This window comes from Argiope bruennichi, chromosome 9 (genome assembly GCF_947563725.1).
Source record: "Argiope bruennichi chromosome 9, qqArgBrue1.1, whole genome shotgun sequence".
Lineage (NCBI taxonomy): Eukaryota > Metazoa > Arthropoda > Arachnida > Araneae > Araneidae > Argiope > Argiope bruennichi.
In genome coordinates, this window is record NC_079159.1 from 127,415,990 (window position 1) to 127,432,195 (window position 16,206).

General features: G+C 33.0%; 1 protein-coding gene across 9 annotated transcripts in view; it reads right to left on the minus strand.

Annotated features, from left to right (window-relative positions):
* LOC129985235 (probable G-protein coupled receptor AH9.1) overlaps positions 1 to 16,206 on the minus strand; it is a 186,017-nt gene that overhangs the window by 3,673 nt on the left and 166,138 nt on the right. The window contains exon 1 of one of the 9 annotated variants that reach the window (XM_056095184.1): positions 9,256 to 9,396. The exons of 7 other annotated variants lie outside the window; for them this stretch is intronic. In XM_056095184.1, the coding sequence (XP_055951159.1) occupies positions 9,256 to 9,263 (8 nt within the window). In that variant the 5' untranslated portion in view covers positions 9,264 to 9,396. Of the gene's footprint in view, positions 1 to 8,167; positions 8,287 to 9,255; positions 9,397 to 16,206 lie in introns of those variants that run through there. One more of the 9 variants, XM_056095191.1, reaches the window with a different exon arrangement.

Consider the following 16,206-nt stretch of genomic DNA (forward strand, 5'->3'; position numbering starts at 1 on the left):
AAGATGGGTTTATAATTTGTTAAATGTTATACACCAATAAAATGATTTTTTTCGTTATCCTTGTTGAATTGATACCATTGAGGCCTAGATTTTATGCTATTTTCTGATAATATTTAAATGTAAAACAATTCAGTAAAAAAAAAAAAGGGCAAAAAGTAAATAATGAATGAAGCAGCAGTTATTTGAAAACATAGCCAGTTGAAATTTTGTTGTCTCATTTAGCTATTGTATTTGAGAAAAATTCATAAATAGGAATCTTCAATGCAATAAACACCACATTGTTCAGGAAAAAAATTGAGATAACAAGCATTCAAATTGAACAAATCCTTGAAAAATTATATTCAACTTTGAGCTCTCAAAAAATCTTTGTTTTTGCTTGACAGATTTCTTCAGTCACAAAAACTTGAAATGTGTTTTCTAACAATTAGATTTAAGCTAGAGATTTATCAGAATTTTTTCCCACAAAACCTCATTTTCCGATCCAGTTTTATCAAAACAATGACAATAATAACATATGACAATGTTTTATAGAGGATTCTAGAGTTTTCATATGATGCAATTGTCTTAGAGAAAAGCTCTTCTGACAGCAAAATGCTAAGGCATACTTTGGGAAAAACCTATATAAATGGGCGAAAATTATTATTTTTTCGTTCGAAAAAAATTCCTTGTATTTCTGTGCAACATGGAACGCAAAACAGAATTTCAAAATTAAATTTTATTATTGCATGATCAAGCACTCCTTTCTTACTTATTCTATCTTACTTACTGATGCAATGCAAGAAACAGTATCTTTCATCCTTTTAAAATTATACAAACCTTCATGTAATTTAATAAATATTATTGAAATTTATCTTTCTTCTCGAAAAATTCTAGCATTCAGTAGCTGACTTTAGAGTTCATACGATTGAGTGAGAAAATAAAAACGGATTTTAAACGATAAAATAAAATAACATTAAAAATTATTCCTTTTCCCAGAAATTCGGTCCAACCACGCAAACATGAATGATCTTCAAATAAGCGTTCCGAAATAACATAGCAAGAATAAAAAAATGCTTGCGATCATGTCCCAAATCTAATCACTACATTGTGAAGTAATCTGTCATGCAGTGAATTTTTATAAATTTGAATTACAGATCCACTTCTGCTGATAACAATGAATGGCAATTTCAGATAGAATGCCCATATGCAATTTTTAAAAGAAGGGTCAATCAATGAACTCACAAAGAATTGTGCATTGACTGAATGGTAGTCCCGTTTTCAGTAAAGAAACTAGGACTATTCTATGTCTTTAGACGTACTTTGATGACAAAGACGCCACCTCAGACTGTACCATTTGGCCGAACGTTTAAGCCACACCAGTAAGATGACACTAATTCATCCGACGTTTATGTTCCATGCACAAATCAGATCTTCAGTGGAATCGGAACTCCAGCCTGCGATCTCCAAGTTGAAAATGTGTTACCGCATTAACTCCTCTCTCAAATTTTTGTGATAGTGTTAATCCCAAGTGTCGTTAAAATATCGTGTTAACCACTTGCGGTGGCAAGAGAACACGGGTCAATTCGCAGTTGCTCATACCAAAACAGTTCACTATAACTTGTAGCGAAGCTTCACAAAGTATCCGATTCCTTACAGAATTCGGAAAGAGATTTATACCGTGTAAATGAATTGACCCTAAGAGGTCCTCCTGTAAATTGTGCTTCTCCAAAATCTAAAATAATAACCCTCGAACATCATTTTTACATCTGTCATAATTGTTTACTCACGTGTGCAGCACGTCGTTGACGATTCTGTGGCAAAAGTATTTCGACTTGGGTGCAAGTAGTAAACCAGTTAACTGTTTCGACCTCTTCGGAAAAATTGCCTAAATTGCCATAAACATATTATATATATAATTTTAAAATTTAATTTAACCCTCATTAATTTCAAAGTTTTATCTTAATTCATTCCATATTAACTTCATTCTAAAATATTCTTTTATTTCCTGATCCAATTCCACCTTTATTTATTTAATTAATGCAACAGAAGCTCTGTAAAATTGTTAACATCGACAAGTTCCCACACTCCGAGTGAAGGGATAAAATTTTGTCTATCTAAACACATTCTTTTAAAAGATCCCTATAATTCCCTTGCCTGAATCAACACATGTAAAGATGGCACACGCACACGCGCACACCCACGCGCACAAATTATTACATATTCATATTTTTATGTGAACTTAAAAACACATAGCAAGGATATTCTGTACTCTAGCTGATAAATTCAATGGAGTCAGAAAATGAAGAATAAAACTTTGTTGTGGGATTGAAAAAGCGAACTGTTTCAATAAATTTGAGTGTCTGCTTTCCCCAATCTGGTCCATTTTTTAACAAAATCTTCAACACCTATTTTACTTCAAAGAAATTTTAGATGGCCTATCCATTTTTACATCCATTCGATTTTTTTTTTGAATTAAACATCATTTGAACTATCAGTTTCATTAACTTTATAAACATTTCTTATCAATTAGTGTGAAACTTAATTTCGACATAATAAACCCAAATATACTGGAATTATATGACCAACCAATGGGTCTTGCGTCAGCGAACCGCTAATCAACCGACCAACATTACATGTCATTTGATCAGGAGAGGAAATAAATTCGCAGAGCACGGAGTTAACTGTTCTTAGCGATACGTTTACTGTCTCCCTCGACATAAATTCCCTTTTATAGAGATATTTCATTATACGAATATTTACAGGAAGTTTTCATTGTTACTTAGATAAACGTTATGTTCTTTTACCAATTTTTATTCCTTGGTATAATACTAACAGTGCTTAGCATTATCTTAAGAACATAATTCGGCGCTCTTCCTTAATGACCCATTGTTCTTGCAAACTGCGTCATTAGCTGGGGACATCTTAAACGGCTTCTCTCAAATATTTTAATTAGTTAAAACCCAAGATAAATATTTTTAGGTATTTGACAGCCAAATCAACTAGGAATGAATGATTTCTAATTAAGACACATTTCAAGGATACAGTCTCAGAATTTTCTCTACTGTTTGCATATAGATTTTTCCAAAATTTTGATCTCGTTAAGAGCCAATTAATAACGATATAATTTGGAAATTTAGACGAACAAGGTCATTTAAGTTTCTAAATAGTTCCGTAATATGTCTTACTCGAGAGACAAACGTAGTAAGTTTTAATTATATTAGCTGGCTCATTTTGATGAATTCGGAACTTGTTTAAAATATTTGTTTATTGTATCTTCATTTTGAAATGATTTTGACAGGCTGAAAAAAACTTCATTATTTGACGAAAACGTACAGCGTAGATGATCATCTTGGAGGTAATTTTACTTCTACGTTTTCCTATGCAGTGACATATTATAGTTAAAATTATGGAAAATTAAAATAGTTGATCTCAAACACTATATATAATCAAATATTTTTATTATATGCAAACAATACACTATACAAAATCAAATAACCTATAAATAATCAAATATTTTGTTTTCTAATAGCTTCAAAAAATGCAAAGTATTTTCCATTACTTTGCAAAATTTTGATTTTAGAAGTATTTCGAGTTTTCTCCCTTCAGTAAAAGCGAAAGTAGATTCATTTTTATTATTAATATTGTAACTACTATTTCCTTTTAAAGAATTTGGCGGAAGTATTATACATGTTCCGAGGTGCTCCTGGACTTCGTGTGAATGCTTTGAGTGGTCAAGAAATTTGAAGTTGAAAAGGTAGTTTGTAGCAATTAAAATGCATATTTAGTCTCAAATGCTTCCATAGCGTGCAATCACATGAAAAACCATTTTACTTGGATTGATAGTCAATCCACAGTTTTTAATTAAAATGAAGAATGCTTTCAATTAAAAGAAAGCTTTCATTGAACAAATTTCAGTTTAGAAATGATAATGAACAAAACACACTTAATGTTATTAATTTGTTTTGTAAGATAACATAATTACTAAGCTGAAAAAATGGATTTTATTTAACAGACAATTTATTTAAAACTCTAGAGTACATCCGATTCTTTGCAGGTTGTAAAATGAGAAGTCCATTTTTACTACCAAATCTCGTTACTTTTCAGATTAAAAGATTGTTTGTTTTTAAAAAAGAAGTTAATAAAATTTATTTGAAATGCCGATTGGAATTAAAAGAATTTTCCAATTACAATATGATGGATTTAAGATTGCTGACATTCGTTAAATTCATTTTGCCTTTCAAATAGTACAGTATATTATAGAAACAATGAATAGATAGCATAGTATTGATAATAAAATAATGAAATAGTATTCAGAAATGAGTATTCCTTAGAAATATTTGATTAAACTTCCAGAAAACTGAAAAAATAAACTTGAAATTGATAAATTTATCGTTTAGTACTTTTTATAAAAAGTTTTCATTCAAAATTATTTTTTATAGTTTTTTTTTTAAATCCTCATAAGCTGCATAGAAACACAGACGCTGACTCTTTCCCCTCCCAAAAGTAAAACTTAAGAGAGCTAGTTTCTAACTAGCTCTCTTTTTAGCGAAGTAAAGTTTTTTTATTACAAGGATTTTCAGGCGCATAATAAGCTAAATATTTTACAAGACTTCGGGTGTTTATTATAAAAACCTGAGATACCATTCAAAATTAATTCTTCAATCATTACAGGCTCTTAAATACAATGATTATAGCTCTTCCTTCTTTTTGTTCAGCATTGAAATATATAAACAGGATATATATATAAACTCATATGATCATACAATATAGTGTTTGTATTTTCGGAGCACCTCTTGTGTTATTTCGTACTAAACAGAAAAGAAAAAAAAAATGTCAATTGTACATTATGTACTAATTGCATCCAAAAATTGATACTTACCTACAATATCGATATTAAAAGCAAGTACCAAATGGATATATATCTATAATATCGACATCAAGCAAATTCTGTTTTCTAAGATGCGCTGGGATAGACAGACCAAAAGGCAACCAAATCTTCAGAGATATTAGTAAAAAAAATTGATATAGATCTTTAAGCCTAGCGATAAAAGCATACACTAGATTTCATATATTTAATTATTCGCGTTTTTATGTTCACGTGATGAGTTCATCTCGAGACATGAGCAAGAATGGACAGATAGTGTGATATACCTCGACAGCAGCTGAGTTCAAAGAACTTTCTCCCGCCCCCAATGTAAGACTTCTTAGTGAAGAATAAAGAATAGAGGAATATGGGGGTGAACGAAAGGGGTGAAGGAGAACGTGAGACCTCTGGACGCTACTGAGGAAGAAAGATGTCTAGAACTATAATGTTAATTTATTTAATATCCTTGCTGTATATAACTAAGTGCATATAGAGAATGCTATTTTAATAAAAATATTACAAATGAGCGATATACATAAATTCCGTTTAGTCATTGAAGGGGGTAGCTTTAAAAATATATATCTCCAAGATGTTACAATGGATTGAGATGCACTGATTTCATTGAAAAGTTGACAGAAATATACATTTTTGGGGCAACACAGCAAACCAAATTTTATGTATCTATGTTGTTGCATTTTTGTGGCATTGTGGCCATAGAGATATACAATAATAAAGTTAATTTTTCTGGATTCAAAAAGGTCTAAAACATGGGGATTTGTTAAAATCTCTGTCTCAGCGAGGAGTAAGAATTGCCATCTTGACTCTTTTTTGTATACTTTTGATATTAGAAAAATTAAAACGATATATATATTATTATTAATATGAAATATATAAAAATATATATTTATTATAACTTACAAACTCTTGCTCAAAGATATATTTAATGTGACACAATCTCGCATTAAAAAAATCCAATATCCTTTTTTTTCATTTTAAAATGCTAAATTAACAATTTTCTTTACTTTCTATACTTGATAAGTATGGAAAGTACCTGACTTTCCATTTATAGAAGACATATAGTAAGGCCATTATTGGGGATGCTCCTACATCAAATGTGGACAATTTTGCTTTTGCAGTTTACCAACTGTTTTGTTTTGATACTTAAAATATTTAGCATTTACAAACTTCATTGTTACCAATGAAAAAGAAATTTCTAATCACTTTATACGAAAGAACACCAGGAAGTCTAAAGGAAAACACAATCGATCTATTTGCAAATAATAATTACTACCTATAGGTAAAATAACATCTTTTTTACATTTTCATTGCACAAAACTCACATATCGATATTGTTTATAATTGATTTTAAGCAAAACTCTTGTCGTTAAGAATGAATATTTTATCTTGTCATCATGGACAGGGTATTCGTGAGGTTATATAATCAATATAGTCATACCAAACCGATAATCGAAATTTTATCGTGACGTTATCAAATAAAGGAAATAATTCCTTTACTTTCTAAACTTTTTTTTTTTAATTTAAAAAAATTTCTTTGTGACAACTTTTTGAGTTGCGTGGATTTAAGTTTCTCACCTTTCATTTCATGCTCCAGAAACCTATTTCATGCAAATAATAGTAGACTGTGAGTAAATAACCTCTGCAAAAGGCAAATTTTAAACCCACGATAAGAATATTTAGGCAGTAACGAAAGTAGAAAGTCCAGAAAAAGAGTCACCATGAGTTATATGAGCAGCTCTTCCCGCCTCCTCCTTTCGAAGGAACCTTGGATTTAACAATATCTGAAATCGAACGGCATTAAGTTCTAATATATAAAATGCGAGATTTGATGCCTCTTTCATTTTGACGCTCTCTTAAAACAAAAGCAAACGCGAGCGTGCCATTTTTTCATAAGCAACTGCTTTCCGCCTCTCGGTGTCTTCTCGAATCAATTTCGAATGCAATCCTTTCCCATGAATAGCAGAATTTTTATTAATTAATGATAAATCACTTTTGTGCAAGCTATATAAATTTCCTTCATTTTTTAAATAAGAATTATTTACAGACAATTAGCAATTACAATTATGATTTACAGAATACATTTTGTTCTTATTTTACTCCCAATAATTTATTTTCCACAATTTTCTGTTTTTTTTAATGTCAGATTTTCTTCCTTCTTCTTCAAGAAAATTTCTATGAACTAAAAGCCCACAAATGCATGTAAAAGTAATTGAAAAGCCAAGTTTGAAACTCTTGAAAAAATATAAAATTACAAAAAATTACACAATCCATTGTATATTTACTAATTTCTTTCATGCTAAAAGGTTTCTGGCAAAACTTCCGAGAGTGAAGCTTCCCTATATTTTTCAGCGTTAACGAGCTGTCTTCGCAGCGCTTTAACCTTTTGAAGATGGTTTTGAAACAATTTCATAATGCACTGTTACAAATGTGTTACCTTAAACGAGCAAGTCAATCTCGAATTTTCCATGCTTAAATTGTAATACAAATGAAGCAATAAAAAAAAAAATGGTAAATTTCTTTTGAAATGAATATTTATAATAAGGAATCTTTTAACAAAACAACACATCTCTAAATTTTTTTCAAGCATGTGCAATAAAATTAAAAACATGTAAACTCAACCTTGTTTTTAGAGCACGAAATAGTAAAGAATACAAATAAACTTGCGTATAAATTTTCCTTAAATACGCTAACAAGTGGCAATCAATTGTGAAGTGAAAGAGCAAGTGGTATTAGTGGCAAGTGAGGGGCCACATTGTGATTGAGAGTTGTAACCGATGTATGAACTTCAAACGCCATCTCTCATAATAAATTATTAAATCAGCACTGCTTTATAATGTGATAAATGTGAAAAAAATCTGGTAGTACAACAGAATGAGAAAATAGGCTGTTATTTTGATTTCCTTAAGTGCTCATGAAAGTGCTATTTTTCAAATACTTTCTAAAATTTAATCCCTCTCTTGTTTAATTTATATTATGATATTCCCCATGAAAAAAAGATAACAAAAGAAATATTGATGAAGTTGAACTGGCGAGGGTTTTGAAAATCTCGGAAAGTTACAGATAAATCATTCAGCTCAGAAAATATGGAAATTGTATAGAGGTTGAAATTTTCATTTTCCTATAATTCCTTAAAGTATAAAAATAAAGATAGAAAAGTAAATCACAACAAATAAACACTTCATCATAATGAACAGATTTTGTGGTACAAAATTTCTGATAGCTCTTCCAATCCCCAGAAGTTACGAGTCGATCATTCGGCTTGCAGAAAAGAATATAGCAATAGATACATAAATTGTTTTTGCTCACAATTTATCGATGGGATGCGGCTTCGAGACTGAAAGATCCTGAGTGTAACATCAGATTTCGCAGAATGTATATGAGTATCATACTTGCATTTAACTTAGACAGAAAGAAATCTACTTCCCCTCCCTTTAGATTTGTTGACAGAAGTTCCGAAAGCGTTTAGCGAAAAGCCCTATTCCACCAAACATTAACCAATTATTACGATTTCCTAGATCATTTCGCGTAATTTGGTACATTTGAATCGTAAAATTATGATGCCAATTGAAATAAAATCAGCGGAAATGATTTCTCCCAAACTTTCCGGCATACTCTCTAAACAAAGGTGCTATCATCGAGAGAGAGCCTTCATTGGCACTGGCAGGCAATAGTTACGAAATATTAACCCCTGGTCTGAATTAAGCATTTTTACTAAACCTATCACGTGATTTGTGACATAGCTTGACTATTAATCCCTGGCATGTGATCCGAAAATCGAATGAGCGTTTTGAACACGTTTCTTTCAACCAATTGAAAAAAAAAATTGCAAAGAACTGTTCTCGTAATTCAAAATCCCACACCACATTTGATAAATTTAAGTCATTGCGTTTTTGAGTTATCGCATTTATGTGTTTCTGAAGTACATACCAACAGATGGTCAAACCCTTATTTGAATTCACTCAAAATTTCACAGATATCTACATTATAAATGTTAAATCTGTGCAACGAATTTTACCCATTTAAATCCTTTCGTTTTGTTGTTATCGCATTAATTTGTATTCGAACAACCGGACAGACAGGCATCCTCTGAAAAGTTTACTTACAATTTCATTGCAATCTACAAATTTGGTGTAAAGACCACATACCAAATTTCATTCATCTAGTTCAACGCATTTATGAGTTCTCTTTGTCGCAGACAGACGGACTTAATGCCAAAAATGTGTTTTTCGAACTCAGGAAGGTCTGAAACTCGAGCATTCGACAAAATCTCGGGTTCTAGATTTTCGGCAATTACAATACTTTCTCTGTACTTACTACACGAGAAAGTAAAAAAGGAAACTTCGTGTATGAGCATACATGGACAAAAACTCCAAAAAGAATTTAAAAAACTTTACCTTTGCATCCTTCTAGTCCCGTAAAGGTTTATTTCTCCAATAAATCATTTTTACAGCAACTCCCGTGGATCTTGTTTTCAATGGACTTGTCATCTCTGTCACTGATTCACATGCTTTGGTGGAAATAATCCCGGAAAGCAGCAAACCGTTCCTTATCTTTATTCTTTCTTTCACTGAAACATATCAGTCGATCCAGAAAAGCTTTTTCTCGAAACGTGAACCCCATCTTTGTTTACAAAGAGAGATAACAAAACGCTCGTCTTTAAAGACCGCCACATAAAAGAAATTGGAAATTGAGGGGCTTTACCCTCGCCGCTTTACGGCAGAAAAAAGCAAAAGGCCATTTCTCTTGCAGAAAGACCAATAATAAAAGGTTTCTGAGATATTGCAATTTTGGACTTTTTGCGGCCTTTTGTAATTGGAAAAATGAAAAAGGTTTGGTTATGAAAGTGATCCGAATCTTTGCTCTGCATTCTGTTGGGATGTTATAATGATTCAGTCCAGTTTATTTATATTGACGCTCCATTCATGAAACAATTGAAAAATGAATTTCGAACCAAGGTTAGATGATGATGCGGCACCTAAATTTGTTTCATTCTCCATATCTACTCACCAACTCTATTTTTCTCAGCAACCAAGCAGTTGCTGCGTTATTGTATGCATCGCTCGCAATGCTTTTATATAAGATATGCTTGCAATCACACATAAGAATTAAGTATCTATATAGTCTTGCTATATCTACACGATGGAGGTTCGTCCATTAGGGCTACAAAGTTGCAGCACGCCCTGAGTTTACTCTTGAAAGTTAAATTTTATCCTTTTTTTTACAGAATTTTTTATTTTGAGACACAGATGCTCTTTGCTATTTTTTTCACTTTGGGAATCCGATGGTAAACGAAAATGAAGGAAAAAAAAAGTGATACAAATGTAAAAATACAGAAACCCATACACAGACATTTAATTGACTGATTTGAAGAAAAATAATTTCTTTTTGAATAGGGTGGCATTCGAGTTATAATCAAAAAGCAGACAGGCTTGAATATTTTTTTTTCATTCTCCTCTAAGCTCGTCTTTGCTCTCTTGTTTTTTTTTTATTGTTTCTCACTTTTATTGGATGTTTATGAGTTTTGGTTTCAAACCTTATTATCTTCACAAAAACTCATTTTCTTTTGTTAGAGGTTTCAGTTCGTAATAAAAGGTGATGGTTCATTTTCTAAAACATAATGCAGATGTGAATTTTTCATATAGGTTTAACTATCATTACCAGTAAAAAAACGATGACATTTGCAGAACATATTATTTGGAATTCATTTTACTTTCAGCATTTTCGAGCTGACTGGGCGAAGAGTGCAGGCGCGTATGAGGAAGGAGGTTCTGATATTTTTATCCGTTTAAATATCCTTCAACATTCACATAATATTCTTTAGACAAAACTACAAGAAATTTGTATCATATATTGATTACTAAATATGCTTGACATGCAGCAAACTTCATATGCAGATTTAAAATTAATATTTTTGGCTATAAATTATAAAATATTTTTTAAAATTCCGATTTATTGAAAAATATTTTTGTAACTCTGCTAATTTCTAGACTGACGAACTGCAGCCACATTTTTCTACTTTTAAGTTCCCAAAGATACAAGTTATCATCGAAAGAATAAAATTCCGCTTTCACTGATTGTTCATTCTTAATTTTATTTTTATCAGTAAATTTAAATCCGTTTTTCTCATGAAGCCCGTAACAGGTTTCAGAAAACAGCAAGAGGAATTTCGGTTATTCGATTCACTGTATTCAACGGCAACGTATCTTCACATTTGATTCTTGACCAAACCATAACTTGAACCAAATAGCCTGCAAATAAGATTATTTACAAATAGAAAAAAAATTAACAGAGATTTTTAGAGTTTCATTTAATGGTGCAAAGAGTGATTATTAGGTTAGAGGATACATTTTGAATATAATGTACTTTAAAAAAAAATAAGAATGTAAATTTAAACTCTGAAATAAATGAATAGTGACTGAATACTAAAAAGCAAGAATTCCAAAGTAAAGTGTATATGTTTTTTAGAAACTATGAGGCATGATGTTGCCGTTAAAGGAGCAAGAAGAAAACCGAATGGTGGTAAATGAAGGAGCGCTCCTCGGTGAAAGGTGAGTTAGGAAGGAAGAAGTCAAAAATTGGGAATGTAGAAAGAAAATCCATTGGAAACGAAATCAATTAACTAATGCACTTCGCGGGCGTGGAAACTCTTCTAAATAAAAGAGATGTGCTCCTGGAGAGCAAAGTATTTGATCGAGTCATCTTTTATTCGAGTTGTATTAATTTCTCATTTGAAAGCAACGCTAGAGCTATTTTGAGACGAAACGTGTAACTTTGAACAGCGGTCAGGTGACATGTGACCTGACACCAGTTTTCAAACTTCCATACTACACCAACGGGATGACATTTAGCTCCAACGGATTTAATATGCACCATTCCCACTTATGCTTCGATGGATCGGGTCTCGAATGTGGAACCCTCCAATCCCGAAGTCGGGACCTTATCAACAGGCCACCGCGTCCTTGATCGAGGATATAAACCAGTATGACAATCTTTTTTTTTGTATTTTTTATACGAACAGATATAGTAAAGTTTGTGCACAGTAGAAGATATTAATTTAAAATATACATTTTGGATGCGCAAAATCTTAAAAGGTGATTATAAGAAGCAATGTTAAAAGCTCGAAATCTATGCAGCCCTTAAGGAAAAGATTTTGAGCTTCACACTAACAGCGTACGAATCAATTTGTATTACAATCATCACACAATTGTTGAAGTGTTCACGAGCTGCAGCCTTCAAGTTATTCTGCATCCTTCATTGATGTATTCACCGGTAAAAGCATCAAACAATGATAGGGTGGTTTTCACTCGATAATTTATGCGTGTCCACAAAACATTTCAACAACAAAATCAAAGCATAAAAAAAAGAAAGAAATCGTAAATGTAAATATCTAAGATTCTGCTGAAGTGACGTTATAAAATATATAACTTCAATTGATAATTAAGGCAGAAAGGATAAACAACAACAAATATTTACTAAGCATTTAATATCTGGCAAAATACTTGCTTAAATTTTATAAATATATTATGATATGAAAAAATACATTAGAAGAAAAAAGAGACGATTTAATGTCGCATTTAGCGCAGAAAAATGGGCATGTTTTATTGTTAAGGAAAAAGTTTACTAGGAAATTTAAAAAAAAAAAAAAAAGGATTTGGGGTACTTATTTAAAATAAAAATCCTTTTTTGCCGCAAAGACGAGTCGAAAAATATTGAAGAGAAAATGGGTACTTCATCGTACGCTCAGCTTTTTTTTTTTCTTCCCTGTGAAGCAAAAAATAGGATGGAAATTTTTGTCTTTCCTTATATCCGAAATTCCATCTTTTCTTCTAAATTAATAATTAACTCTCATTATTTTTTCGATAAATCGTGCTTTGAATGCATTTAAATGTGATTTTCCCTTCTGTTTGTTTTTGAAATGAAGCGTGGACAATTGTATTAAAATTCTGCATATTGAAAGAAAAGAAAGTAATTTGAGTAGAAAAAAAGACTTCAGAAAAATTGGTACCAAATAGCATGCATATACTATGGAAAAGCGAATGATGCATTTATATAATTAAGGGTAATTTTATTTCTAATAGTCTTCTTTTATATCTTAGAAGGAAGAAAACTGTACATCGTATAGTATATATTGTTACGAAACTTTCTCTTTTAAGTCCGTGAAGTCAATGGGCAAACAATGGAAAACAATCAATAGGCCTCAGTAACGAACGACGACACACGTTTATTAGCACGTAGACAGGAATACACAGACGACAAAATACAGCCGCGACGTACACAAGCAATACACAGCAGCACACTTATTACAAACAGCAGCCCTCGAGCAGTAATCGGTAGCTAACAACAATCACAGTCCAGAAGAAGGAAGGAATCTACGTATCCACTCTCTACAGTCTCTCCAAACGCCTGCAATTCTCCATTGTCTCCTCGCTTTATCTGCATCCATCTGCCGACTCAGTACTACACGACTGGCTACTCCATACCCGACTCGATGCTACTTCTATAATAAACCCCAGGGTTAGGTTCACAGCTCAATTCACCTACCGCTTGAGCTCTATTCGACGCTCGCGCATCGCTGAACTGATCCAATTAATTCGCGCAGATTCGCTATGCGATCTAATCCTCTCGACGACTTTATACACGAATGTCTTCGGCTTGGACTACACTCCTTTTATAATTCCCGGAGCAGGACAGAGAAGGTTCTGGAACAAATCAAGCATATGATGATGTCGTGTCCGCGTTACCACGGAAAGGGGTGCAGTAGCTTCTGAGGGTAAAGACCCTGAGCACCCGAGGGCAGATGTCTGACTTTTAGCTGATGAAACACACACATTCGCTTGCACAACCCCTTTTTACAGGGGGCACATTCACATACCTCACAGATAGAACACAGATGAAGAACAACCATGCATGAACCGGGATTCGAACCCAGGATGCCCAGATCACGAGGAAGACGCGCTACCTCTATGCTAGGACGCCGGCAAATCAAGCATATCTGAGCTTCTATTGGCTCTATCGCCAAAACTCTTGAGGATTCATTATCTATTTTGTCGCCAAGCTCTGGGATCGCCGATTCGGCATCCGATCAGCATCCGACAGAGCTGATCGTAAAACGGTCTTTCTAGTGATCGAACTAAATGCTGGGAAGCAACATTACCGCTTTGTTGTTGTTACTTATGACACTTGCTATTGACAAGTCCGTTGACGAAGTCAACAATTTTAAGCCGAGTTTGTGCAATAGCTTCTGAGGGTAAAGGTCACTGAGCAGCCGAGGGCAGAAGTCTGACTTCTAGCTCATATGAAGATGACACTCACACACTTGCTTACACAACCCCTTTTTACAGGGTCTCTTTCACACACCTCACAGAAGCAAAACCCTGCCCGAATCAGGACTCCAACCCGGGACACCAGATCACGGGGAAGATGCGCTACCCCTAGGCCAGGACGCTGGCTTACAGATTTGTAACAATATGATGTTATTACTGTAAAGAACACGATATAACCACTTTCTCGCGTACTTTCCAATAAAGGCGAATTTGTGTTATAGGTGCATTTTTTCTAAACCAACTGAAATAAAAATTTGAGCACAGAACTACAATTGTCATCACAAAATAGCATATCAAATGTGATATATTTAAATCATTGGTTTTTTGAGCTATCGCGTTTCTGAAAGCACAGACTGATAGACAGTCAATCCCCCTCTTTGGATTTGGCTCAAAATTGGATAGCTGCCTATACTACAGACGTTAAATATGTGTATCGAATTTTATCCCTTTCGGTTTCTCCGTTTTGTAGTTATCGTTTTAACTCGTATTTGAACAACGGGATAGGCTGACTTCCTCTGAATAAAATTTGCTCAAAGTATGACAGAAATTTACAAACTGTATATAAAGATAATATACCAAATTTCATCAGCCTGGCTCAAAGCGGTTTTGAATTTTCTTTGTCACAGACAGACATTTTCCAAAAAAATGTGTTTTTCGAATTCAGGAAGGTCTAAACCGTGGAGAGTCGTCAAAATCTCAGATTCGAATTTTTTGACGATCGCAATACTTTCTCTATGCTTCGCATGCGAAAAGTAAAAATCGTTACAATAGGTATAAAATCAATTGATAGACGAAGGCATGCGAATAATTCCCTTCATGATAGACGAATCAAGCCTATCATGAAGGGAAATATTCGCATGCCTTGATGTTTAGGAGTAGATGTTCAAGATTGCTTTTTAATGCAATTTTCATATTCAATGCTTTGCGTGGCTATTCTTATGCAGTTCACCGTCGTGCATTTGCTTCCTCCCCTCTCAGCCCCCTCCCCCCCGTGCCGTCCTGCAAGCCGATCAGCTTGTTCGGGGCGAGGTGCGATTAAAAGAAGATGCGATTTATCCCGGTGCTTTGTCATCCGCAATCTCAGTGAGTTTGACAGGAAAATCGTTAGGACACTTGCAAAGAGCGATTTATTTAAATTGAAGGCAGAGTCGAGAAAAATCGACCGGTACAAAACGCGGGGGCGAATTCGAAAGAAAAACAAGACTTCTTCGACTGGAAGAAAGTTCGTCTGGTTCTTTTTTTCTTTTCTCTCTTTTCCTGTCGAAAATTATCTCTCCGTGGACCAAAACACTTAATTACTTAATCGATGAATGAATTTTTTGGGCGATTTAGATACAGATTATATAAATATTTCTATCTGAGATAAATAAGTTCATGTACTTTAATGTTTTAGAATTTGATTTCATCAAAATGTTTGTAATTAGTAGAGAATACAGCAAATATGATGTTGGTAGATAATTAAAGTAAGACTAACTTATAGATGCTAGACGAAATTAGAGTATTGGATTTAATGGGGCATTCTGTCACAAACAATCACTGGTATAAATATTGTCAAAGCATACTGTCATTTTAATGACATTTGCATACAGCCTTGTATTTAACAGACAACATCATTAATCTAGAAACTTATGCTAACAAAAAGTGTAAATGGAGAAGTTCAGACATTTGATAATTTCAAAAAGAAAGTTTAAAATACCAATAATTTACTCAAAAGATAATCATTTCTACTTTTGAATTCCTCGTTAAGAAATAGAAATACAACCTACATTGAAAATCACTGCATACTAAAATAATTGTATAATAAAAGAAACCGTAAAAAATCGGGGAAATACTGCTTTTCCTAAATATATTTCTATTTTTTTCAACTTTTGGCTTTTGACAATACTTGTAATATATTGAGATGATGGTCATTTATAACGATTTCACCAGATAGAGATAGGATATCTATCATGCGAAGAGCGGTATGCTTTCATTAAATTTTTTTTGAAAGAAAGGAAGGAAATTAATCTTTTTTTTAACAAG